Source organism: Dipodomys spectabilis, unplaced genomic scaffold (genome assembly GCF_019054845.1).
Source record: "Dipodomys spectabilis isolate Male_0828 unplaced genomic scaffold, ASM1905484v1 ptg000130l, whole genome shotgun sequence".
Classification (NCBI taxonomy): domain Eukaryota; kingdom Metazoa; phylum Chordata; class Mammalia; order Rodentia; family Heteromyidae; genus Dipodomys; species Dipodomys spectabilis.
The window spans coordinates 1,982,801-2,010,245 of record NW_024870807.1 but is presented as its reverse complement, the minus strand read 5'-3'; the positions used below and the strand labels follow the sequence as shown (position 1 = coordinate 2,010,245).

At 41.0% G+C, this 27,445-nt stretch overlaps 1 protein-coding gene across 1 annotated transcript in view; it reads right to left on the bottom strand.

The window, feature by feature from the left end:
- The window catches only part of Lpcat2 (lysophosphatidylcholine acyltransferase 2), a 59,778-nt gene extending 32,744 nt beyond the window's left edge, over nucleotides 1-27,034 (bottom strand). The window contains exons 1-8 of the mRNA XM_042689962.1: nucleotides 26,820-27,034; nucleotides 18,456-18,595; nucleotides 12,770-12,987; nucleotides 10,424-10,536; nucleotides 7,775-7,835; nucleotides 6,629-6,687; nucleotides 5,228-5,262; nucleotides 2,880-2,934 (exon numbers count right to left, since the gene is read on the bottom strand). Of these exons, the coding sequence (XP_042545896.1) occupies nucleotides 2,880-2,934; nucleotides 5,228-5,262; nucleotides 6,629-6,687; nucleotides 7,775-7,835; nucleotides 10,424-10,536; nucleotides 12,770-12,987; nucleotides 18,456-18,595; nucleotides 26,820-26,990 (852 nt within the window). The 5' untranslated portion in view covers nucleotides 26,991-27,034. The remainder of the gene's footprint in view (nucleotides 1-2,879; nucleotides 2,935-5,227; nucleotides 5,263-6,628; nucleotides 6,688-7,774; nucleotides 7,836-10,423; nucleotides 10,537-12,769; nucleotides 12,988-18,455; nucleotides 18,596-26,819) is intronic.
- Between the last annotated feature and the right edge of the window lie 411 nt (nucleotides 27,035-27,445).

Sequence of the window (27,445 nt, the reverse complement as noted above, 5' to 3'; positions counted from 1 at the left end):
AACTGCTGAAGGCTGTGAACTGCCCACCTTAAAAGTACTTAAGTTATAATCCCAGCCACTAACAGATTACTATAAGTGTTGTAAAGGAATTTTTCTGAAGCAATATATACCTACAAGGTATAGATTCTAAAGTCAACATGCTCTGAAAGCATGCTGGTATGTATACACACTGTGAAGAAGAAAGCTGGCCTCAAGGTCAATGTGAAGGTCATGTTTCCATTCATAAACTAACTGCTGCCACATGGTGGTATTTGTTTGATTGAGCACTCACTGTCATGAAATAAACTAGCATATTCTGAATATGTCATATTTGATTCTTGTTTTTCAGGCTGGGGATGTTTGTTTGTTTGTTTGGCTAGTGCCACAGTTTAAACTCAAGGCTCAGGCTGAGGAGGTTGTTTGTTTGTTTGTTTGTCTAGTGCAAGAGTTTAAACTCAGGGCCTTGTGCTTGTTAGGTTTGCTTGCATGGCTGGCACTCTATCAGTTAAGCCTCACTTCCAGCACCAATATTTTGCTGGTTGTTTTGGAGCCTCTTGGACTTTTCTGCCTGGGCTGACTTTGAACCATGATCCTTCAGGTCTCAGCCTCCTGAGTAGCTAAAATGACAGGCATGAGCTACTGGTCCCACCTTACTAGCTACCTTATTCCCTGTGCTCCTGAGGTATGTGTTTATAAAGGCACATGTAGGAATGGCAAATTGATAAATGTAATCATTAAGCAGCATGTTAGAAACATACCATGATGCTATGTAATGATTAAGGAATAATTTTCAGCAGAGCTACCCTGTCAACATACTTGTTGCTCAAATCCATCCTTACTCAAAGATGCCAGAGTCCAATTGCATTGTGCAGGAAGTTTACAACTTACATTCTTTTTAAATCCAAGTGTCATGAAAATGGCAACTTTTTCAAAACAAGTCTCTATGGTGGGGAGGCAGGAGTTGAATGGAGAAAAGGCAGCAAGAAAATACCACTAAGCATTATTTATACACTCTAGATGTCTGATAAGGGTTTTGGTATGAAGGAGTTTCATTTCCATCGTATCTGAGAGATGTAAAATTCTAAGCTAAAGCAGTTACAGTACTAAGCTGTCTGATGACTCCCAAAACTGAGTGTCTAAAGACAATCCAAGTAAAGATCATCTTAAAAGCTATACCTAATACCACATTCGTGAGCAAGTCATCTTTGTGTGTGTGTGTGTGTGAGTGTGTGTGTGTGCCAATCCTGGGGCTTAAATTCGGGGCCTGGGTATTGTCCCTTAGCTTTTGCTCAAGGCTAGCATTTTATCACCTTAGTCACAGCTCCACAACTGGCTTTTTGCTGGTTAACTGGAGGTAAGAGTCTCATGGTCTTTCTTACTCTGGCTCCTCTCCTCCCAGTATCCTGAGTAGGCATGATTAGAGGCATGAACCACTAGCACCCAGTATTGAATAATGCATCTTGAACTAAATTTGACCAATAGTCAAGAAGTTTGGGACTAAGGGTATGCAGCTCATGGGTACAGGGCTTGCCTAGTAAGCATGAAGCATAGTACTACCAAAAAGAATTCAAAAATTTTGTTTACAATAGTAACAATGATTTCCATCAATTTATTAATTTTTTTTGCCAGTCCTGGGGCTTGAACTCAGTGCCTGGGCACTGTCCCTGAGCTTCTTTTGCTCTACCACTTGAGCCATAGCGGCACTTCTGACTTTTTCTGTTTATGTGGTACTGGGGATTTGAACCCAGGGCTTCATGCATGCTACGCAAGCACACTACCACCAAGCCACATTCCCAGCCCTGATTTCCATCAATGTTATAGTATAAGAGAAAAGAGGAGAATCTCAGATCAAGGCCCTGCTTTTCTGAGCCACAGTGTGGATAGTGCCTGAAGAACTGCTGAAATTCATTTTTTCAGTTACATTCCAATGGTAGAGAATTAAACTATTCAATTAATAAAGCAGTTAAGAGCTGATGTGGCACACATTTGTAATTTCAGCTATTTTGGAGGCAGAAGAAAGAGCATTGCACGTTAGAAGTCAGTTTGGGCAATTTAGAAAGTCCTTGTCTCAAAATAAAAAGGGCTAAGGATGTATCTCAGTGTAGAGTGCTTGCCCCGCACATGAGACCCTGGGTTCAATCCCCAATACTACAAAAACAAAATTAAATAAAATGCAATAACATTGTTAGGATTTGCACAAGAGAAAGACAACACCACAGATTTAAAATGCATATAATTAAAATAAGCATTCTGAATGAAAAGCCCCTCTATTTCCATCTTCCTGCCCTGAACCACAAACCTAACAATCAAATCCTGATGGATGCAACTATTTCCAACCAGCTGAAAGTCATTTTGTTTGTGAGATTAAGGAACAAAGAATACATTCTTGTCTTTGCCAGAAAGTACTACTCAAACAGATCTCAGAATCAGCTGGAAAAATGCAAGGATTGTAAGCTTAAAAATAAAAGGAAGGGTTGGGCACCAGTAGCTCACAGCTATTAGCCTAGCTGCTCAAGACACTGAGATCTGAGGATCGAGATTTGACACCAGCCTGGGCAGGAAAGTCTGTGAGAATCTTATCTCCAATTAACCACCCAAAAGTCAGAAGCTGAGCTGTGGCTCAAATGGAAGACAACTAATCTTGATAAAATAAGCTCATGGATAGTGCCCAGGCCCTGAGTTCAAGCCCTAATAAACAAACAAACTTGTAAATAAATAAATAGGAAGAAGGAGAAGAAGGGAAGGGAAGGGAAGGGAAGGAATCCCATGAGATGAAAAGGAGAGGTGTTGGCAGTTGTGGTAGCCAAGTAGCAAATGTCCTTCAGTTGTCATGCAGCTGGACCACAGAATGTTCTAAATAAAGCCCTATGGCAGTTCCAAGACTGCATGGACTGACTTACCTCCACTTCTACCTTTGTGAAGGGCTGGCAGAAAGTAAGCACACAGAGCTGGAGGCTGAGAAAAGAAAGAGGAGGACTTCTTACACAGGAACACAAGGTCACCCACTGCTGCCCTCTCCACATGGGTGCCCAGCACTTCCCATCAACACTTCCCATTTATAAACACCACACTGAAGCTGGAATGCTTCTTTGGCTCACACAATTCTTGCAATTCAAAAATTACATCATCGAGGGCACCAGAGAAGTCCTTGCTATATTGTGCTCATGAGTCAGAGCCACAGCTTGATAGACTCATCCCCAAGTTTCAAGTTTCCTTGACAACTTAGATCTTCAAGCCAGTGGCCTCAGAGAAACTTCCCCCAAACTGTTCTAAGGTTCATCAATGTGTTTAAAGGAAAATTACTGAGAACAATCCTACACTTCTAAACCTTCTAGGAATAATAATGGTAAAATATCAAGGAGCCTTTCCTTAAAAGACGGAACTGAATCAAAATGGTCTCGTACTAATAAATATTTTCCTTATGGAGAAATATTTTGAAAATTGCTAATTTCATTGTAAAGCTGGACCAAAGGTCTTTCTTTAAAGTTGTTAGCCAGCCCTTGAAAAGATCGTTTTTAAAATAGTTCTTCTCTTTGCAGTTCTCTAGCATATATTTACAGACCCTGGGTAGGATTGTTGCAAGATTTTTCAGTTCAATCTAATTAGACAATTGACCCAAAACTCAAGCAGACTAGATTAGTCTGTATGTTTAACAAAACAACCATGCAATCTCTTTTTGCTGCTTAGAAATCAAAATATAATTTGCCTATAAAAAAATATTTCTGGGCCAGGCGCCTGTAATCTTAGCAACTCAGAAGGCTGAGATCTGAAGATCCCAGTTCAAAGCCAGCCCAGTCAGAAAAGTCTATGAGACTCTTATCTATAATCAACTACCAAAAAGCCAGAAATGGCTGTGGCTCAAGTGGTACAGTATTAGACTTAAGCAAACAGCCCAGGGACTTTGAGTAACCATGTCCTGAATTCAAGACCCAGTACTGTCACACACAAAAATGTTATCTGAAGGGACTCTTAAGGAAGTTAGGAGTTTAAACAAGAAATTGAGCTAGAAGAATGAATTAAGGAAGTAAATTTAGTACTTCTAATTATGACCTATTATGTAGTAATTTTCAAGTATTCTATCTGAAATTCACTACTACTCCATGGTGCTAGAAGGGTGGGCCCAGAAATATAAATATATTTGGAAATATAAATATGTAACCCCAAATGTTCAGGCACTGCTGTTTCTAAAATAACCTGTTCTACTCATTCTCCCCACTACTTTTCTTATATAAAAGTCAAAAACTAGGAATTCACAATCAGTAGTGATAGGAAGTCTATATTAGAGTCAAATTAAAAAGGTGGTATCTTAGAGAATTAAAGATAATACACTATCTACATATCATTTTCAATTTGTTCTTTATTTGTTGCATTGTTCGCTTTACCTCAACTACCAAAGACCACAGCACAAGAGAAACACAAGTGTTTTTCACATGTGTTAACTTTCCATTCCACTCACTCTTAAGCTACCTATTCTGATTTCAATGTAACATTTCAAATGTGTATATACACATTCATGAGAAGAAGCTAGGTAATACTTTTGTTTTTTGTTCTCTGATTGTCAGTATTTTGTTCAATTGGGTGAAAGATATCCAAAGAAGGAATTGTGTTTGAAACTCACGACTTCCTTCTGCTTCTCAGAGATCACCCATGTCTGAGCTCTGTCTTTAACAGTATCAGAACTGGACAGGACCCGGGGAAAGGCCTCTAATCCACCCTTTAAGTGATTCTCCCAAAACTGACAAAGGTTTAATTTTTCTCCCCACGGGGGAAACTATGTAAAAGATCTTGAAGGGCAGATTCTCCACTTTCTGTTCTTTTCAAGGGTGGATTTCACTTTGGCTTGTTCAATAGTGAAACCATTTTTCTTCCTCCTCTCTGCTGTGTATATAGAAACTGCTAATTACTGCACTTTGAAAATCCAAGAGCAGAACCGAAATCGCGCAGTCCGTCATTTTCTCAACACATGTCAGACTCATCCCATTATTTCAGGATGGAAACATCAGCTAATCAGAAATGGAAGTGCGAAATTCAAGTTGAGTATGATGCAGACTTGTCTAAGACCCATCCAATGTGCCAATTGACTGGGAGACACCAGGGGTTCAAGGACAAGAGAGTAAAGATGTATGTAGAGATATAAGTTAGAAGATGTAAGACTCTGACTAGGTAACATTACTAAGGAATAAATGGTCTTTGGGTCCTTTATTAAAATAAAATGCACATGGACTAAGACTATAAACAAGTAACTTACAATGTAAATCCTTGCCATGTCCAGGTCACTGTGTCCTACAACAACCAAAGGACATAAGCTGTTAGCAGGAAAATAACCCATGCAACAATATTCTTATCTTAGTACTAGGATTCAGAGCACATTGAAAAGTAAAATGCACATATTATTATTCAGGTACAGTGAACTGATCTACAGATTCCTGAATTATCTGCACAGCAAAGATTTATTTTTCTATATCATTATCTTTTTATGGAAAAACTTGTTCTAAACGTTTAAGGAAACTATTGTATATGCTCAGTGATTTTCATGTCTAGAAGACTAATTTGCTTATAAAAATAAAAACAGAAACAAAAACAGTTAAGGGCTGGGTTAGGTGGCTCACAACTGTAATCCAGCGAATAAGAAAGCAGAGACAAATCAATTTTAAGACCACCTCTTACTAAAAAACAAAATAAACCCAAAGGAACCAGTCATGTGGGTCAAATGGTAAGGGCTCTGAGTTCAATCCCTAGTGTCACAAAAATGATTTAATAAAAATAAAACAGAGCTGGGCATGGTAGTTCATGCTTATAATCCTAGCTATTTAGGAGAAAAGGATCTAGATTCATGCCAGCCTGGGCAAGTTTGTAAGATACCTGTTTCAACTAAGAAACAACTGGGCACATTAGTATGCTTCTGTCATCCCTGCTACATCAGAAGCATAAACGGGAGGATGGAGGTTCAGGCTGGCTCCAGGCAAAAAGAAAAATAACAGAGGCAAAAAGGACTGCGGGCACGGTTTAAGTAGCAAAGTGTCTCCTATCAAGCACAAAGTCCTGAAATCAAATCCCAATGCCCCAACAGCAACAAAAACAAACGAATAAACAAAAACAGAATTCATCAATTCTCAAAAAAAAGAGGTTGGAAAAAATCAAGTTGCATATTTAATAAATTCAAACCTACAAATAAAGATATAAATAAAAGTCTGACAGATTTTATTCATTTCCAAAGCATCTACATCCACTGACTAGAAGTAAGAACTGACCAAGAATCTCATTTTTATTTTCTGGTATCTGTATTGGAGCTCAGGGCTTCCTTCTCTCACACAATTTGCTAGACTGGCATTCTACAACGTAAGCCAGCTTCACTCATTACTGGTTAATTGGACATGGAGTTTCTCAAACTTTTCTGCTCCAGCTAAATTCCAACTTCAGTCCTACAGATCTCAGCCTCCTGAATAGCTAAGATTACAGGCACGAGACTCCAGCATAGATAGCTTTATTTGAAAACATTCTGGACACTAGACAGCAAGTAGAATGAATCTGCCCAAATTGTTTCCAGCACTTTTCTATTCATTCCCTTCTTCAAATGTTAAAAGGGCTCCTTAAAGAATGTGTGCCACTTAGAATGGTGAAGTTCTCCCCATGGTAAAATTTTGCTCACCAATGTGTTGGGGTATCTGAGGAGGATGGGCTGCACCGGAACTCCTGGAATGAAGGCTCCTAGAACCACAGTGACATTTCACAGTGTCGTTTGCATGTGCATAAAACCAAGAGTCACATAAACATTCATTACAATAGTATAAAGTCACTAATAGTTTAACAGTCCACATATCATAAACTATTGGCTAAAGTGTTTACCCAAGTGAGGACTCTTAAATTAAGATTTAAGCAAAATATTAAATGCTGAGACTAAGCCACATAAGCATTTATTTATTTATTCGCTTGCGTTCACGTCCCAAATTATTCAACAAGATTTTTTAAGTAGTGACAAAAATCAATGCAAAGAGAAAATAAGAGTATCTGGATGAGACCAATTACTCAAAGCAAAACTGCTACACTGGCAGAAGTGAGACATAACTCAGACCCTGAGGACTCAGGCAGCCCATAGAAAAACCCTTAGTGTGTGCAGGAAAGCGGCATTCGGGTCTTGCGGTCTTCCCACTATGCAAAAGGGAGTGAGCCCAGGAATGCAACAACAGATTCCAATGGTGCAACTCCTTTGAACAATTAACTTCCAGTTTAACAAAATGAATACCGGGAAGCTGGAACATGGCGGGTGTGAGGTTAAGGGGAGAGGACAGAGAATAACGGAAGGGAGGGTGAGTGAATGCAGTCATTAGTCATCATATGCAATGCACATATGTGAAAATGGAAACAAGTAACTTCAGGGGGTGGAGAATGCTAAGGGTAACACTGATCAAGATGTGTTGGACTTACAAACTGACATGTTGAGTTGAAACCCCTTTGTACTATTATTTAAAGATAAGAAAACAATAAAAAAAAAGTTTTAAAAAGAAGGATAATGAATTAAGATTTCAAGGAGAGGAAAAGTAGGGAGGGAAGGAAAAGAGGAGGGGAAAGACTTTACAAAGGAGTTATTATACTAAAACAGAAAGCAAAGGAGAAAGTTCTGTGGGATCAAAATGTCAAAAATGTTTCATCAGGAAGAAAGGCTCAGAGCAAACTCTAGTTATTTTGTGTTATTTCTGTGTTACATTTTGTGTTTGTTATTTTGTGTTTTTCATCCAAAGTATTGGAGAACTCTTTCACATTACTTCGTTACAGTACATAATTTAATTCATCTCACCTGGTTTAAAAGTAATCAAACAGGACCGATTAGTACAAGTTCCTTCTGGGAAAACTAGTATCTTGGGAGAAAAGGAATAGATTTAATAGTTCAGTCTAATTAATAGATGACTTCCTTACACACTTTCTATGACTTCACAGACAGCTACTTTAAAAACCAAAATGATATAATGAGTTGACATTGGATTCTAATGGCTGATTATTCTATTCTCTAAGAGAAGCATAATTGGACCATTAAGACAATGAGAAAATAGGTTTAAACTTTGAACCAACAATATACTTTATTGATAAAAGATTCTAAATTTTTTCATAATGATGTTTTTGCTAATGATCTGTTTTTACTAAAGAAGACACAGAAAAGTATAAATCATGGTCCAGGCACGCACACCATGTACACTATGTATATATCAGTGCTCTGATAATCTCTTATGTTGCTGCAGATTTCCTGTGAAATGCCAACTTCTCCCACAGCAGAGATAAGAGACACCATAGGACCAACGCTGTGCACTTCCTGAACTCGCACGCAGAGCACAACTGAATATATTGGGTCTGTTTTGTTTTGTACGAGAAAGTGTAGCTGCTTTGAATGCATTCCTTGTGAAAGATACACGCTATGGCTAGTTTCCCCATTATCTAAGTAAGATAGCAACCTTTCAGCTTCTGAAGCTTTTAAAAAAAGTTAGTCACAAGTAAATTGCTAAGAACATAAAAGGAAGTCCCTGCAGTTACGGCAGTAAGCAATGTGTATTTCACAATAAATAAGAGGGGAAATATTATTGGGTGAAATGACTATAATCAGTTTATTTGTATTGTGAATTGCATCTTCCAATTTTTTGTTCTTGTTGGTTGTGAGGCTTGAACTCTGGCCCTGGGCACTGCCCCTCAGCTCTTCAGCTAAAGGCTAGCACTCTATCATTCTGGTTTTTTGGTGGTTAATTGGAGATAAGAATCGCACAGACTTTCCTGCCCGGGCTGGCTTTGAACTGTGATCCTCAGACCTCAGCCTCCTGAGTAACTAGGATTACAGGCATGAGCACCTGCACCCAGATGCATCTTCCAATTTTAAAAAAATGGGTCGCCTGGAACATTCATATACAATAACTAACCTGTTGTACTTAGTGGAAATCCAACATCTATATTACTACATTATAGGACTGAGTAGAGAGTAAAGTCTGACATCTCCGAGGGAAATTAGAAGCATCCTGCCAATAATTCTTTCAACAATTCTCCCCCAAGGGGGATTGCACAGTCAATGTCTGAATATCCTGAGGATTCCAAATCGTTCTACTTCTGGACAAAGGGAAAGTTCCCTCACAAGCTCAGCAAAGTAAATGGAAATCAACCTACTTGATACGTCTCATCTAGTAATCCTAGATCTATGTCTTGGATCCAAAGAGAAAAACCAAACTGTTGTAGCAAATGCCACCTTATCACAATCATTTATGAAATCATTGCTCACACGTCACCATTTCTAAAACCTTCTGGTCCTCCAATTCTTGGTACTGTGGCATCTACATGTCATCCTAGGCTCCCAGACCACAATGGGACTCTTAATCTACAATAGATCTCGTGTCTTCATCTGAGCAAAGAGAAGGATGCTTGTTAGAATCAGCCTGGCTTGCTGGGTAGTAAACATTGCCCTGCCTTACCCAGAGGAGACATTCTGGGCAAGCAGGTAGTAAAATAGCAAACCATGACAAAAGTTGCAGATGACTGTGATATGCTCCCTGGACTGCAAAGCACTGTCTACATGCATCTCCTCCAGAGACTGTACTTTTTATTTTTATTTTTTGGTCCAGTGCTGGGCGTTGAACACTGGGCCTGGCTGCTGTCCCTGAGCTCTTCAGCTCAAGGCGAGTGCTCTACTACTTGAGCCACAGTGCCACTACTGGTTTTCTGGTGGTTAATTAGAGATAAGACTCTCATGGACTTTCCTGCCTGGGCTGGTTTTGAATTGTGATCCTCAGATCTCAGGCTCCTGAGTAGCTAGGATTATAGGCATGAGCCACCAAAGTACAGAAACTGTACTTTGTTAAATGCAATTGAGTTCTACTATCTCCTACACTATAGTACATGAGATATTCATATTATCTAATGATAATTAAAGTCAAAGATGGAGAATCCCTTTTTATAGCAGAAAGTAAAATTTGCCTTGAAGAGTCTGATGAATAAAAAAAAAAAGAATGACACATTTCAGCCCATGGGAATATCGTGTGGGAAAGAAAATTTCTTTCTTTTTTTTAATTTGTGTGTGTATGTCCCAGTAATGGGGCTTGAACTTAGGTCCTGGGCACTGTCCCTGAGCTTCTTTTGCTTAAAGCTAGCACTCTACCACTTGAGCCATAATTCTACTTCTGGCTTTTTTGGTAATTAATTGGAAATAAGGAAGTGTCAGAGACTTTTCTGCCCAGACTGGCTTTGAACCATGATCCTCGGACCTCAGCCTCCTGATTAACTAGGATTACAGGTATGAATCACCAGCTCCTGCCAAGAACTTCCTACTATTCCCCAGTTCATCCCGCGTCCCACATCCTGCATCCATTATGCTAAAGATGCCTAGTGCAGGAAATATCTGTGGATCCAAATGAGCAAGTCCACAGAGGTACAAGACACTGCCAACAGAAGTCAACCAACAGCTGCTGAATTTTACCTGGGGCCATTCCCCTCCTGATGTGGCTCGCTTTATTATCTCATTGATTGTGTTTTTTCGAGAATCGGGATCTACACGGGACACCAACACTGGCTGCACAGCCCGTAACAGTCCTTTAAATAAACACAAAATCACAATCCAGTGAGTCATGTTTTGGCTAAAGCCACCATGGCAATAACACCAGATAAATTACAAATTATAAAACAAACTTTTTATGAAACATCAAAGTGATAGTAAATTAAAGATAACAAGCAAAAAAAAACCATTCCAACTCAAAGTTTACCAGCATTTAGATTCTAATTTTAAAAGAAAAGGTGGATATGTATACCTAAAATTATTTCATTTATTTAACCATCATAAGCAACAAGAATATGGAAAGCGGTTCCTGTAGTTCTCCCTCAACTGACATGGCACTTTGGAATATGTGATGAGATTTTCTTGTTTGATTTTAAGAAGACGTGAAAAATTGGGGAAATGAATTCATGGTACACATTAGTAAGAGACAATCACTATATATTTTACTGCAATTTTCAGCACAACAACAGTCTTCTAAACAGCTTCCTGGGACATGCAAGATCAACCTCAATTTACCAAAGATCTGTGGCTTTCCCACAATTTTTCAGAATAAAAGTCTCATTGCACAAAGCAATGGAATTACACACTGAAGATAAAGATCTGTCTTAGGAGAATGACAAGGCTGCATGATCTCTCCAGAGATGATTATCTGCCTTATTATCTCTCCAGAGCCACCAGATGACATTGAGAAACTTTTACCACCACTCTCCCATCACTCCCATCATAATAACCTTGGGACATCTGGGAGCCTGGAATCCGTTACTGGGAGACTGAGTCCCTTAGGGAAAGAGTAAAGCATCTGGTAGAAAAACATCGCCCTGGCTTCATTGTTGTCAATGGCAGAAACTACCTATTGTTCTATATCATAATTTTCAAAGACATATAGATCCTTCAGGCAGCTTTGGGGTATAATCATAAAGCAGGATAAAAATATGAGCTTAATACTCTGGAGAGAAATTCATAAGACAGCATGCACCTAGTGTTGGGGGGGGGGGTGTTTTGTTTTGTTGTTTTTGCCAGTTCTTTGGTTAAATTCTTTCTCAAGCCTGCTTAGGACATGGCAGGTAGTCTTCCTAGCTCTAAGTAATATGAACAAGTTAGAAAGTTTAGTGATACAAGTAAGCTTTAGAGAAAATGATAAAGCTACAGAGAAGGCCAGTGTTTGATTTATTATTATTATTATTATTATTTTGCTAGTCCTGGGGCTTGAACTCAGGGCTTAGGCACTGTCCCTGAGCTTATTTTGCTCAAGGCTAGCACTCTGCCACTTGAGCTACAGTGCCACTTCTGGCTTTTTCTGCTTATGTGGTATGGAGGAATTGAACCCAGGGCTTCATGCATGCTGGGCAAGCACTCTACCACTAACCCACATCCCCAGCCCTTGATTTATTTTTTGCTACAAATTCTTTCTTTCTATCCACTCACTCTTTCCATATAGTAGTTCATTATAATCAAAGGAAATAATATTTTAAACGTTCTATAGTTTTAAAAAGGATTACCAAAACCTATATTTGGCTGGATACAGTATCTCATGCCTGTAATCCTAACTAGGAGGCTGAGATCTGAGGGTTGTGTTTTGAAGCCAGCCCAGGCAAGAAAGTTCATGAGATTCTTATCTCTGATTAAGCACTAAAAGAGCCAAAAGTAGAGTGTGGTCCAAGGGGTAGAGTGCTAGCCTTGAGCAACAGAGCTTAGAGGCAGCATGCAGGCCCTGTGTTCAAGCCTCAGGTCTAGCACCAATACACACACACATAATGATAGTATACATTTTATAATATTATTACCATATATGCTATTATGTTTATATAATTTAATAAATATTACTATATATTAATACATTAATATATACATTAATATGTTATATAATATGTATTTATGTTGTATATAACAATATATAGTATAATATAAATATATGAAATATTATATATAAAACATTATGTATTATAAAATAAAACATATATAATATACAACTATTACATAATATAATCTTATGTAATATATGAGATATAATATATGATAACATATATTTAATATATATCATTAAGTATTTCTTTTAGTTGAAAGAACTATCTCATATATTACTTACATATGATATATAAATATATTGTATTTATATTTTACATTTATATTATGTGTTGTACAGTAGATAGTATATAATTATATTTATTATATTATTGTGTTATATGTTTATTATACTATATGGTATATATTGTCAATTATGCATTATATATATTTTTTTTAGTTGAAAGTATGACCATAGAAAGTACTTACTGCCAATCAGAGGGGTATATGCATTCTCATTGCGAGACACCAGGGAAGGTAATCCTGCCACAACACAAGCAATTCCGTCAAAGAATGTTGAATGAGGAGCGACAACAAAAATTGGTGCTTCCAAAGGACTGGCAATCTTTCCTTTCACAGTAACTAGAAATCCCATTGAGAAGAACAAGGCACGACCCAGAAACTTCAAAGCTGGGTGAGTAATTTTCCTACAAAAATAAATACAGAAAAAGACATAATTAGCTTCTGGAATTAAAGCTAGCTAGCTTTACTCTGAAATACAATGAGGAAACGCAAACATGCCAGAGAATGTCACTTAAAATAGGAGGGAAAAAGACTAACAGCTAACATTTTCCTGAAGCCAGGCACTATTCTAAATGCTTACCTATAATAATGTGGTTTATCTTTTTTCCAGTACCAGGGTCTGAACTCAGGAACTCGTACTTGCTCTCCTGGCACATTACCACTTAAATCATGCCTCCATCATGGCTTTTGGTTAGTTAATTGGAGATGGAGTCATCGAGGGTTGGTTTTCTGCTCAGGCTAACCTCAACCATGATTCTCCAGATCTCAGCCTCCTGAGTGGTTAGGATTACAGGGATGAGCCACTGGCATCTGGCTCCTCTATTAACTTGTAATTGACAGCCTAATGTGATGAAGTGCTCATGATGATACATGGTACTTATATTAAGTACTTCTTATCATCATATGTTTTCTAATTACTAAGTAGTACTTATTATTCTCATTTTGCAGATAAGAAAAACAAGGCACAAAAAAATAAGGCAAATTCTTGAGCACAAGAATGTATAGCAACTAAATGGACACATGATTTCAGAACCATAAAATGATAGAGGTGAATTTTCAATGTGCATCCCATGCTCAGACCATCCAAGCCCATAAACACAGTGCTGCCATCTTCCCACATTGGGAAGCCTGGTGCTGGATTATTTTAGGAACAAATTTTGGAACTAAATCTTATCTCCACTGTCATAGTGCTTAGATATCATCAAAAATTTCAGAAGTAAAACTGCCACCTGGTTTTCATGAAACACACACAAACACACACACACACACACACACACACACACACACACACGCACGCACGCACACACACACACACACACACACACTGAGAGGATGCTAGCATTTGGTGACTCACGTCAGTCCTCCAGAGGACTGTAGTTGGAAGTCACCCTAGGTAGAAAAGTCCTTGAGACTTCATCTCCAAAACAAGCAGCCAAAAAGCTGGGCCAGAGGCATGGCTCAAGTGTTAGAGTTCCAGCTAAGCCAGCAAGGAGAACAAGCTCAGGACCCTGAGTTCAAAACCTGGTCCTAGGGCTGGGAATGTGGTAGAGTGCTTGCCTTGCATGCATGAAGTCCTGGGTTGTATTCCTCCATACCACATATACAGGAAAAGCCGGAAGTGATGCTGTGGCTCAAGTGTAGTGCTAGCCTTGAGCAAAAGAAGCTCAGGGACAGTGTTCAGGCTCAAAGTTCAAGCCCCAGAACTGGCCAAAAAAAAAAAACACCTGGTCCTAGAAAAAAATGATTCTTCTACTACAGATTAATTAATCAAGCTGTGCAGGACATGTAAGACAAGTAAGACAAGTTCCTGATTTCATAAGCTCAAGAAAAACACTCTGAGACATTTACGTTCCTCCAGTGGAATGGTTATCTCAGTAAGTAAATAACACAAAGTTTGCCTGAAAAGTAAAATGACGTATGTGTGGTCCTCCCTCCCTATGTGTGGGAAATAGTCCCAGGAAGCCTGAGGGGTTCAGACAACTCTCAGATGCTCAAGTCTTTATATAGCATGATGAAACATTGCACATAACCCATATATCTCTTCCCGTAAACGTTAAACCATCTCTAGGTTACTTATGATAGCTAAGCCAATGAAATGCTGTGTGAGCATTGTTTAGAGAACAGTATCATTGGAAAATGCTTGTACATACTCAGTATAGATGTCATTTTATTTCTGAGTATCTGTGGTCTACAGTGGGTTAAATCTGAGGGTGTGAAACCTGTAGATAAGGAGGGCTGAGAATGTGTCACTCACCAGGTAACTAACAAGAACTTAAAAATACATTTCCAGTCAAGTGCCGGAGCCTTACACTTGTAATCCTAACAACTCAGGAGACAGAGATCTGAAGATCCAGGTTTAAAACAAGACATGGTAGAAAAAAGCCCCAGAAACTCTATCTCCAATTAACTAGCAAAACGCCAGACTGGGAGCATGGCTTAAGCAATAGCATGCCAGCTGTGAGCAAGAAAGCTGAGCAAGAGCTCAAGTCCCTGAGTTCAAGCCCCAGTATAGGTCCAAATAAATAAAAATAAAGTTAAAAAAATGGAGGTGGGGAATTCCACAGACTAAAAGGGACAGATGTCTCAGGTTTCTCTCCTATGCCAAATCTAGACGTTTGTGTGTGAGGAGGGGGGGGCGGGCAGGGAGAGGAAAGTAGAAGGGGGTTGTTTGGGTAGAGAAAGGGTTCCATCAGCAGGGGAAGAAGGGACAAGAGAATCTGATATGAGGTCCAAGGTGACTGTGATCAAAGTGTATCATATAAATGTATGAAAGTGTCACAACCAACCCCATAACTCAGAAGCTAGGTGCCGGTGGTTCATGCCTACTCAGGAATCTGAGATCTGAAGACCTCTGTTCGAAGCCAGCCCAGACGGGAAAGTCAGCCAGACTCTTATCTTCAACGGACCACCAAAAAGCTGGAAGTGGAGCTGTGCTCAAGTGGTAGAGCACTAGCCTTGTGAAAAGAAGCTCAGAGGGCTGGGAAGATGGCTCAGTGGTAGAGTGCTTGCCTTGCATGCATGAGGCCCTGGGCTCGATTCCTCAGCACCACATAAGCAAAAAAGAAAAAAGCCGGAAGTGGCGCTGTGGCTCAAGTGGTAGAGTGCTAGCCTTGAGCTGAAGAGCTGAGGGACAGCGCCCAGGCCCAGAGTTCAGGCCCCAAGATTGGTACACACACACACACACACACACACACACACACACACTCTCTCTCTCTCTCTCTCTCTTTCTCTCTCTCTCTCTCTGTTGCTCTGTCTCTCTGTCTCTGTGTCTGTCTGTCTCTCTCTCTCGTTCTCTCTCTCTCTATATATACGTATATACGTAAGACAGTACAATAAACAAGAACTTAAAGAGATTTAAATGAGCTTTCGGTCTCATCATTGTCTTAGCCATGGTGTAAAATGCAGTAAAGTATTCTCTGAGGAAGTTTCTGTGACTTTAATTTCACAAGAAGTAGAAATGACTCAGCACACACACTCGTGGCCGGAGGGAAGGTTTGCGCCTCCCTTCTTCCCCTTTCCTTTAGAGCTGAGAGCTCTGTTCATACAGGCAGGCACACAAAGGACTCCCATCTCCACACTTCTCATTTTTAAAAATCTATACATGGGTGGGGAACATCTGGGCTGTGGGCTACATAAAGGCCCATGAAATCATTTGACACAATATGGGACACATATGCTTCTCATTGGCTGCCTGAGCTGACAATTTTGTAAGGCCCACGGATGATGTCATAAACATCAGAATGGGCCATGACAGAAAAAAAGGTTCTACAGACCTGATGCACGGGTGCAGCTTCTTATACATCTGCTTCAAAACGCCGCCGCATATTCAGAATCATTAGCATTGCTCTTTAGATGTTTAGAAAACTGGCTAAAAGCCAGCTGCTGACAGCTCACACCTGTAATCCTAGCTACTTGGGAGGCTGAAAGCTGAGGGTCATGGTTTGAAGCCAGCCCTGGCAGGAAAGTCTATGACACTCTTATCTCCAACTAACCTGAAAAGAGCTGGATTTGGGGCTGGGCTTAAGTAGTAGAGTGCCAGCTTTGAGTAAAAATCCCAAGTAAATGCTGTAGGGCCTAAGTTTTAAGCCTCAGTACCAGCACACATATGTGCGCATGCACACACACACACACACACACACACACACACAAACACACACACACACACACACACATGCGTGCGCGTGTGCTAAAAAAAAATCTGGTGCCACATACTAACTTCAACATCTGTCTGAGAGGGGATGTACGAGAATAGTGCTTTAATTGACAAAAGTAGAACTTCTTCTTCTGCAACAAAAACAATAAAAACACAAACAAAAGGAAACTGTCCTTTTCTAATTTATTTTGTTTGCAGCACCCTTAGGCCATCCCTCTCATCATCTTCAATTTTCATAAGCACCTAATAACAGAATATTCTGCACACATGTTATATATAAAGGAATGAGTCAAGCAACCCTTGAATGTGGTTTCAACCACACACCCTTGAGTTCTAGAACAAAGCATTGTGTCATGCAAGGTCTGAGCATTCTCTGGGGCATTGACAGCATGGTCTATTTTCACGCTAACTCTGTTTCATACTAACATTTGCTCATCAAAATATGAAACAAATATTAAACCCCACATTTTTTTTAAAGCTTTCTTTTTTGGCATGGGCGAGGAGGTCTCTGGTATCAGGGCTTGAACTCAGGGCCTTCTGCTCTCACATGGCTTTTCCCTCTACCACTTGCATCACAGCATTTTGGCAGTAATTAGAAACAGGACTAGAGCCTGGGCTGGCTTTGAACTGCTACCATCAGATCTCAGCCTCCAGAGAGGCTAGGAGTACATATGTGAGCCATCAGAACCGGCTGTGTTAGAAACTTCCCAGAACAGTGTTTCTCAGAAAGTTTGAAGGATATATCCGCTTTAGTTATTTCTCTATATGAAGTCTCAGAGTATCTTTGCTCAGGAGGAGGGAGCCCTGGACAAATGGGAGCCACCATCTCCCTACTTATATATCCTGCATAGTTGAAAGCCAGGCACATTGCTGTACCACACTTACTTGTTATGATGGGGGTCACACTGCCTTTCAGTCTAGCTGGCCTGATTTTCCTGATCTCTACGTTCTAAATAAAGTGGTATTACAGGTATGAGTAGCCACACACTCAGTCTCTGTTCATTCTTGGTCTTTTCTCTGAAACCATCCATACTGGATAATGCTTGAGACTCAGTTCCATCCCTTCAGTGCTGACATTTAAAAACACTAAATTAAACTGATTAATACCTAAAGCATTGTTAATAATAATCACTAAGTAATTAACAAAAATTACATAATTAATCCACACAATTAACCCTCTGCAGAAAGCATGATACTACTATGGGGATACAAGAGTCAAGTAGGAAAGTTGAAGAAAAGCAACTTAGAAGATGCCATCTTTCCAGATATACTAACAGAGTATCCTTCAGGACTATCCATCATTTCCTTTTGTTCAACAACCCAAGAGTACAGAATCTTTTTTTTTTTTTTTTTTTTGCTGGTCCTATGGTTTAAACACAGGGCCTGGATGCTATCCCTGAGCTTCTTTTACTCAAGGCTAGGACTCTGCCACTTGAGCCACAGTGCCACTTCCAGCTTTTTCTGTTCATGTGGTAGTGAGGAATCAAACCCAGGGCTTCATGCATGCTCAGCAGGCAGTCTACCACAGAATCGTTTAACAAGGATTAGAACAGAAGGCAATCCGAATGTGATGTGCAGTTATTTCTACATAAATTAAAGCCAGTTTCATCTGTCAAAAAATGAATTATTAAAACTGAATGGGTGGATACTCAAGCTTATCATTGACTAAACCATCATAAACTATTTTTGAACTTGCATTTGGAGACAGTCCTCCCTTACCTCCTCCAGTCGGCTATTGGATGGGTCAGCTTTTCAGGGCAACACGCAGTAGCCACTGCAGCAAATGGCCATGCCAGTAATAAGACGAATGCCACCATCAAGGCACGCAGGGGAAGCAGGACGATTCCAAGAAGGAAAATCTGAAAGTCAAAGTAAGAAACAGATGCATGGCTGTGATTTTAACACAACATGCTATCAAGCAGAACTACGCAACAGGAATGTTTTATGCTAATCATGCATTCTCTCAAGGAAGAACTGAATGCTACCTTGTATCAGAAAAAGGCTTACATGCAAAGAAAAATCAGAAATGGCATCTGACCTCACAAAGCCTACTTCAGGCAAAAGGAAAGGGGAAGGAAGCCACACAACCATCTAATCTACGCATGGATAAAGGGGACTCGAGGATGTGGACGGGCATAGAAAAGGTGTGCCTGACTTGGTTAGCCAGGGACAGCTTCCTGAAGGAGCTGTTACCTGGATGGTCTTTGCAAGCAGATATTATCAGGGTAAGGAAGGGTGATTGCTTTGGAGGATACAAGTAGGAGGAAGAGTGTGAATGAAGATATGGGTGTGTGAAGAAGTAAAGGCACTGTTTTATTCACTTTTCAACCCTCTGAAACTAATAAGTGGATGAAGAAAAGAATACAAATAGCAATGGAAAGTACATAAATCAGAATAGCAAATAGTATGTGAAAGCTTATTACATGTCAGGTACTATAAGCATGTAATTTATTTAGTTCCTCCAACCTAATATTGTTTTACACAAAAGAAGTAACGACACAAGGATAAACTGAGTTGCTAAATAATGTTCTGTGGTTAGAAAGTGTCAGGACCAGAATCTGAACTCAGTTTCATTATAAAGGCTTAACTCATAGTCCTTATACTACCCTGCCTTTTAAATGAAATAAACAGTTGTTAACTGCAACACTGATGTTGTCTTCATTCTATAAGCCAATGATGCTACTCAAACAGGGTCTTCCTTTTATCTCAACTAGCTTTTATAAGAATCTGAGCATCATTCAATGACTTTCAAAAAATGTCAAAAATCTTCTAGTAATCTGATCTCAGCCATGGTCCTAGTGACTATAGTTTTAAAATAAGACTTGGAATCAGGAAATGTGTCCTCTAAAGTTTTCTCCTTCAATGTTGCTTTTGAAATGTATTCTAGATCCTTTGCATTTCCACTTAAGTTTAGAGTTGTCAATTTCCATGTAATCCACATAATCCTATTTAGATTTGTATAGGTTATTGTGGAAGAACTGTCATTATAATAATATTGATTCTTCCAACTCATAAATATGAGTTACCTTTCATTTTTGTAAGTCTTCGTTACTCTCAAAGAACTATTTTGTTGTTCCCAATGTAATAGGCTTGTGAGGTTGAAGTGAAATAGATTCCTAAGTATTTGATATTATTTTATTGCTATGCTACAAGTATTACTTATTTCATTTTATACTTGTTTGCTGGTAGGATATAGACATTTAGTTGATTTTCTTTCCTTTTTTTTTTTTTTTTTTGTTGTTGTTTTGTTGATCCTGGGGCTTAAACTCAAGGCCTGGGAACTATCCCTAAGCTTTTTCACTCAAGGCAAGTGCTCTACCACAGTGAACCACAACTCCACTTCTGTTTTTTTTTTTTTTTATGTTTTATTAGAGATAAGAGTCTGACAGATTTTCCTGCCTGAGCTGGCTTCAAACTGTGATCCTCAGATCTCAGCCTTCTAAGTAGCCAGGATTATAGGCATGAGCCTCCAGTGCCTGGCTCATTTCTTTTTGTTCAGACAAAAAGAACTGAGACTTGAACCAGGTATCTGACACATGCTTTCATTAAGTGGCTGGTGCTCAATAACCTAAGCCACATCTCTGACCCTATGAAGTTGATTTTTAAGTTTAGGTCTTATAGCTTATGACCTAGCCAAGTTGACATCTTAATTCAATAGCTGGATGCTCTGTAGATTCATTTGGAAGTTATTCCTATACAATCATGTTGTCTGTGAGTAAAGACAGTTATAGTTGTTGTTTTTCTTTCTAATCTAAAGCCTCCTGTTTACTTTTCTTATCATATTGTATTGGTTAGCACCACTATGCAATGTTAAATAGAAATGGCAAGCAAGGTACTTACATTGTTCTAATACTTGGGTATAGAGGTTCAATATTTCATCATTACATTCCTGTTTGTACTTTATAGATGCCCTGTATCACACTGAGCATTCCCTTTTATTCTTTCTTATCCTTAGTGGGCACTGAATGTGACCTCATTAGCCTCCTAAATTTTCATATGTACTGAGATGACTATGTTTTTTCCCCATATGTCTGGTGACAGGGTGAATTACACTGAAATTGAAATTTGTATATGTAAAGAATCCTTGTTTTCTAGAAATAAACCAAACTTTGGGTGTGAGACATGATCCTTTCTGAAAATGCTGTATTTTACTTGCTGGTATTTGGTTAAGAGTTCTCCTATCTCTGATCGTGAAAGCTATTGGTTCTTACTTTCTTTTCCTGTGTTGTCTTTTTCTGATTTTGGTATCATGCAATTCTAATTACATATAACTAGTTGGAAATTGTTCCATCCTTCTTTTCTTTTTGAAAGAACTTGGTTATGTGTCCTTGACATGTTCCTAAATGTCTGATTATTTATGTCATATAATCTTGGCAATCTTTCAACTGTGGATGCAGGTGTGAGGGTGCATATGGTATATATTAAAAATTCACACTCTTGCTAGGTCCTGGTAGCTCATGCCTGTAATCCTAGCTACTTTGGAGGCTGAGATCTGAGCATCATGTTGAAAGCCAGCCCAGGCAGGAAAAGTCCATGACGCTCTTTTCTCCAATTAATCACCAAAAAGCACGAAGTGGAGCTATGGCTTGAGTGGTAGAGTGCTAGCCTTGAGCAAAAAGCCCAGAGATAGCACCCAGACTCTGAGTTCAAGCCACAGGACCTGGGACTGGTGCATGGGCATGCACACCTATGCATGTGCACACAGAAATACACACACACACACACACACACACACACACACACACACACACACTTCACTCTTTCATAAAAGTCTGCTAATATTCTTGTGTATTTTTAGTTTTTAGTTGTTAATAATGTCCTCTTGGTAAGCATTATGTAATGACGTGTGCTTTCATTCCTGATGCTTGTGATCTTTATTTTCTCTAGTAATGGTAGGGATGTTATTAACCTATTCTACAAATATACTAACAAAAGGGTTAACTTCATTAATTTTCTTTGTGGTTTGTTTTCTCTTTTGTTGATTATTGCCCTTATATTCATTTCCTTTACTTAAGGGTGTGTGTGTGTGTGTGTGTGTGTGTGTGTATCTTTCATTATTGATGATTTCTAATATAATGTTTTGCAGTCAGAGAGCATGTGTGTAGTGTTTCAATCTTTGGAAAATTATTGGGATTTTTTACAGCTCAGCACTTAGTCTATTTTGATAAGCACAGTACGTATACTGAAAAGCAGATTCTGCAATTAGAGAGGGGTGGCTAGTGTTCCAAATGTCAATTCCATCAAGGTAATTATCGACATTGGTTGAATCTTCGATGCAGTTTCATTTTAATCTCTGGTTTCATCATCCTATTTTATTAAGTAAGTTAGTATCCTCAGTTATGTTAATATAGAGCTCTTCATTTTGTTTCATACTTTCAACGCTGCATAAACATTGTGCTAAGTTTTTTTCTTTTTTTTTTTTTTTGGGTCCGGTCGTGGGGCCTGAACTCTGGGCCTGGGCGCTGTCCCTCAGCTCTTCAGCTCAAGGCTAGCGCTCTACCACTTGAGCCACAGCGCTACTTCTGGCTTTTTTCTTTTTGCTTATGTGGTGCTGAGGAATCGAACCCAGGGCCTCGAGCATGCAAGGCAAGCGCTCTACCACTGAGCCACCTTCCCAGCCTGTGCTAAGATTTTCTAATTGATTGCCCTTTCTGTTTTACAAAACATCCCTCTTAATATAACACAACACATCTTGAATTCTATTTTATCTGTTGTGAATATAGTAAAATCAGCATTTTACTCTTAGGGTTTTCCTAGTAGATTTTCTTCCATTTTATCTACATTTATATTGAAATTTTCTGGGTCTTATATTTTATCTAGTTTGATATTGGCCTTTCAATTGGATGGTTTGGTTTGCATATACTTAATGTAATTATTGATGTTTTGGGGTACAGGCTTTTGGTTTTGCTATCTCTTTTCTGCATGTCTCATATGTTTATATTTCTCCATTTTTCCTTTTTCTGCTTTCTTTTAGGGGATGGGGAGGTGAAGGGCTGGAACAGTGTCTCCCAGGCTAGCCTTGAACTTGCAACATAGTCCAGGCTGGCCTCCTACTTCAGCCTCCCAAGAGCTGGGCTGCAGAGAGGATCTATATGTGGTCTGTAAAGTCCATTCAGTGACGTTTTCATTTCAAACATATTACTTTCAGTTTTAGCATGCCATTTGGTTCTCCTTTATGAAAGTTTCTCTTTCTCTTCAGGAGTTCCTGCCAAGTATTTACTTGTTATAATCATCTTCTTTTACATCCTTGAGCATGTTTAAAATAGCTCCCTCCAAAGAGCTACTTACAAACAAATTCCTACATACATTATTTTTCCATATACCTACTTCTGTAAATGATTAGCTCTCCTTTTTCTCTTGACCTAGGCCCATTACTTTATTTCTCTGAATTTCCATTATGTTTTTTAATTGCCCATTTTGAATACTATATTGCAGATACCTAGATTCTGTTACTTTCTTCTGAAGAGTGTTAATCTCCCCCATGCCCAGCAGGTAGATAAATTTCCAGTCAATTAATACCACTTGGTGGAGGTTTGGTTTTATATTTTGCTAGAAAATTGGGGGAGCAGGAGGAATCTGCTCCTAATCTGAGACTGAAGACTTAGTCCTAGGACACAGCTCTTCTCCTAGGACATTGTCTCTGTGAGGTTGTCTTGTAAAGTCCGGGGTGCTCACTGAGGTCCTCTTCCTTGGTGGGGCTCTAACTATAGTTGCCCTATTGTAAGTACCAGTCCAAATGTCCAGTCAGCTTCTTCATCCCTCTGTTGTTGCTTCCTCTAGGATCCTTGCAGGCTCCTGTGCTAATATACACTTTGAGGGTTGAACGAAGATGAGAGGAATTCACATACCAATTTGTGCTTAGCTTCTTACCCTGCATTCTGCCCTCTGTCTTATGTCCTCCTTTGCCCTCTGCCCTCTGCCCTCTGCCTCAACAGACTTAGGGCTTATGAGACCAAGAATCTGCTCCTATGTTGTCAAGAGAACTCTCAGGACAAAAAGAGGAGTAGAGAGAAATTTCACATAATAACGATAACATTCTTACAAGAAACAATTCCTCCTCAAGTTTCTGTCTTATTTTTTGCCATCCAGAGTGCCTTCATACAGATGTTGTACTTTGAGATTGTAACTTGTATGATTTAAACTTACAATGACTTTGGGATTATAATTTGCATGATTTAAGCTACTCCACTATGCCTGGGACCAAGACTTTCCCTAGTATATTTCACTTAAGAACTAGCTCATAAATCCAGTAAAGCCTTGCAATCATTCTCCTTCCTAACAAAAAGATATGTGATCAGACACCTAGGTAGTTCAGAACTTACACAAAGGTAATCTCAGACCGGTGTAACATTACTCGGAGCTCTATGTAGATGGCAGATGCATGTACAAGGGTAGTTGGTCTTTGTGGTACCATGGGGTTTTGAAAACGGGACTATGGGGAAGATGAGATAATACAGTCCCCAAGTCATTCTGGCAGATTATTAGCTGAGACTTTCTTCCAGGAAGATCTCATCACTAGAAAAAACAAGAAATAATCCTGACTGCTGAAAAGAACCACAGCATAGAACCTGGAAAGAGAGCTGGAGAGGGGCCTGGGTGCTATCCCTGAACTCTTTTGCTCAAGGTTAGCGCTCTATCACTTTGAACCGCAGCTCCACTTCTGGTTTTCTGGTGAGTAAATTACTCATGCTTTATCACCAGAGATGAGTACTATATTTTGTATGTTGTAGGCATGCAATAAAAAATTTAGTACAAATAACCCCACAGTTAGACCCTTACTTTCCATTTTATACTCTATATACTCTTTATCTACCACCAAGTGGTTGAATCTTAAATAGAAAAAAATAATAAGAAAAAGAGAGCAAAGCTAAAGCTAAACCTTATAATGAGATGCAAAAAAAGATAACTGTCCTTAGCCAAAGTATTGCTCATCATTCAAAATTCAAATTAAGTCTGAATTAATTACATGAAATCATACTTAAGTGACAAGATGCCAATATTTTAATTTGGATGACATACAATATTGTTTATAAACCAGGTCCATTCGATTTTCCTCTTTGCCCAGATCATTTAAGTCACTGAAAACTCTGTGGTGTCTTGTTATTATGTTTTTAAACTTTTTATAAAAGTATCCCTTCTTCTCTCTGCATCTTTTCTTTCCCTCCCCTCTCAAATGACCTGATCCCCTGTCCTCATTCTTTTTTTTTTTTTTTTGATTGGTCGAGGGGCTTGAACTCTGGGCTTGAGCACTGTCCCTGCACTCTTCAGCTCAAGGTGAGCGCTCTACCACTTGAGCCACAGCACCACTTTCCGTTTCCTAGTGGTCTATTGGAGATAAGAGTCTCACGGACTTTCCTACCCAGGCTGGCTTTGAACCACGATCCTCAGATCTCAGCCTCCTGAGTAGCTAGGATTACAGGCGTGAGCCACCGGTGCCGGGCATGTCCTTAATTCTTGAACCCACACCTTTGCTCCTTTCAGACGAAAGCCTTCCCCTCTCAGGCCCACAGCTTTTTTTCCTCCCTCTCAATCTAAGCAGTGAATTTTAAGAACAATGTGCAATTTGTAGACAATACTAGTTTTAAATATCAATATTAAGATCAACAAATAACACTTCTTTACATAGTGCCTCTATTTTAACCCCCATTTTAATTCTGTGGTACAATTACTCCAACTTAACCGATGAAACTGAATAGATAAGTAGTTCAAAAAGATGAACTGACATGGCCAAAGTCACACCATTAGTAAATGACTAGCTTTTCTAGCCACAACGTGGTACACCATTACAGATCGCCCTCAGAGCGTTCTTTGAAAGAGCTCTCTAAACAAAATTCACTGTAAGGGTAATAACAGATAGTTATACATGTGCCACTTGGGTCCTCCCTCCGAAGTATCAAGCGAAATGAATGTGTATACTTTCATTTGAGTGTAACCAATTTGACTAAGTTTAATCTTGAATCCTGGCCAGTGAATTTCAAAGTGTTTCAGGTGTCTCAAGAGAGAAAGACAGGAAGATCAGCTTTGAGAACTCTCAAGTTTCGTGACACTGAGCCTTTCAGCGCCCCTGATCTGCCTCTTCCTCTTCCCATGCTTTCTTTGACCAGACGCCTATCTTCCTCAGAGAGGAAGTCAACGTGACTGGACTGCTAATGGTAAAGGTACCCCTGCATGAGAGAAAAGGGAAGAGAGAGGACTCTTCTCGGTGCAGCCAGCGCGTTTTTAACCATGGAGGCCATCCGGACCACCTGTCATCCCTTGGAATCTCAGGATCGATTCCTGACTAAACACTGATTCCCACATCTCTCTTCCCTTGGATTCCGATTCCCCCAGCCTGGGTGCCTCGGCTCGGCTCCATCATTCCAGCCTTACCTGTTCCAAGTCCACACCTGGGCTCCCGAGCCTCCGCCCTCTCTGCACCCATCCCAGTCTGCCTCCTCTCCCTCCTCAAGGAAGAAAAACTAAAAGGGCCCAGCTCTTCCCTGCCCGGTCTAGGTCCGCTTCGGTGACACTCACACGAGCTCAAGCCAGGGTTCTGGGGGCCCCATCCCCGCTCGGACCCCCTCCGCTCGGGATCCCCTTCCCACCCGCCAAGTTCCTCCACCCTCAGACCTGCATCTCGGCCTCCTTCGGATTCGCAGCACTTCCAAAGCCCCCTCTCGGGTCAGATCCACGGCCCCTGGCTTCCCGGCCGCGGGTCCCGCGTGCACCACGCCCCTCACCTGCATCCGGACCGCGCGCGCACCCCGCGCGCCTCTCACCTGCATCCGGACCCCGCGCGCCCCGCGCCCCGCGCGCCCCGCGCGCCCCTCACCTGCATCCGGACCCCGCGCGCCCCGCGCCCCCCGCGCGCCTCTCACCTGCATCCGGACCCCGCGCGCCCCGCGCCCCGCGCGCCTCTCACCTGCATCCGGACCCCGCGCGCCCCGCGCCCCCCGCGCGCCTCTCACCTGCATCCGGACCCCGCGCGCCCCGCGCCCCCCGCGCGCCTCTCACCTGCATCCGGACCCCGCGCGCCCCGCGCCCCGCGCCCCCCGCGCGCCCCTCACCTGCATCCGGACCCCGCGCGCCCCGCGCGCCCCTCACCTGCACGCGCCGGGCCGCGTCGATCCGCGTCTGCTGCACGAAGGGGTTGGGCACGGACGGCGGGAAGAACGACGCCTGGCGCGGCACCATGGGGGGCCGCGGCCCCGGGTCGCCGACGCCCGCGCCCGGCACTGTGGCCGCAACCGCCGCCGCCTCGGCGCACCTGCTCATGGCTCAGCCGCGCGTGGGACCCGAGCAGAACGCGAGATGCACAGCGCGCGCGGGCGCCGCCTGGCCCCGCCACAGTCCCACTGAGGTCCCAGCCCTGGGAGCCGCTCCGGGGCCTCTGCGCACGCGCAGGTTACCTAGCCGCCCAGGGCTGGCGCCGGGTCCCTCAGCTCTAGCCCCACCCTCGGAAGTGCCTGCCGCGCCCGTTTGCTGGTGTGGCCACGCCCCCTTTGCAGGTGCGCGCTTTCCTTCAGGACAGTGAACCCCCTAGTGGACCTCAATATCCCTAACCCTGCAACGACAAAACACACCAGACAGCCTTCTCTGCTGTAGGGTCAGGAAAACCAAGAATGTCACTGCATTGTGCTGGTTCCGTGTCCAGTCGGCCTAATCTCAATCTTCCCGGGACCCAGTTTACCTAAATGAAGAGAAGTAGAACCTAGATCCGGGAGAGATTG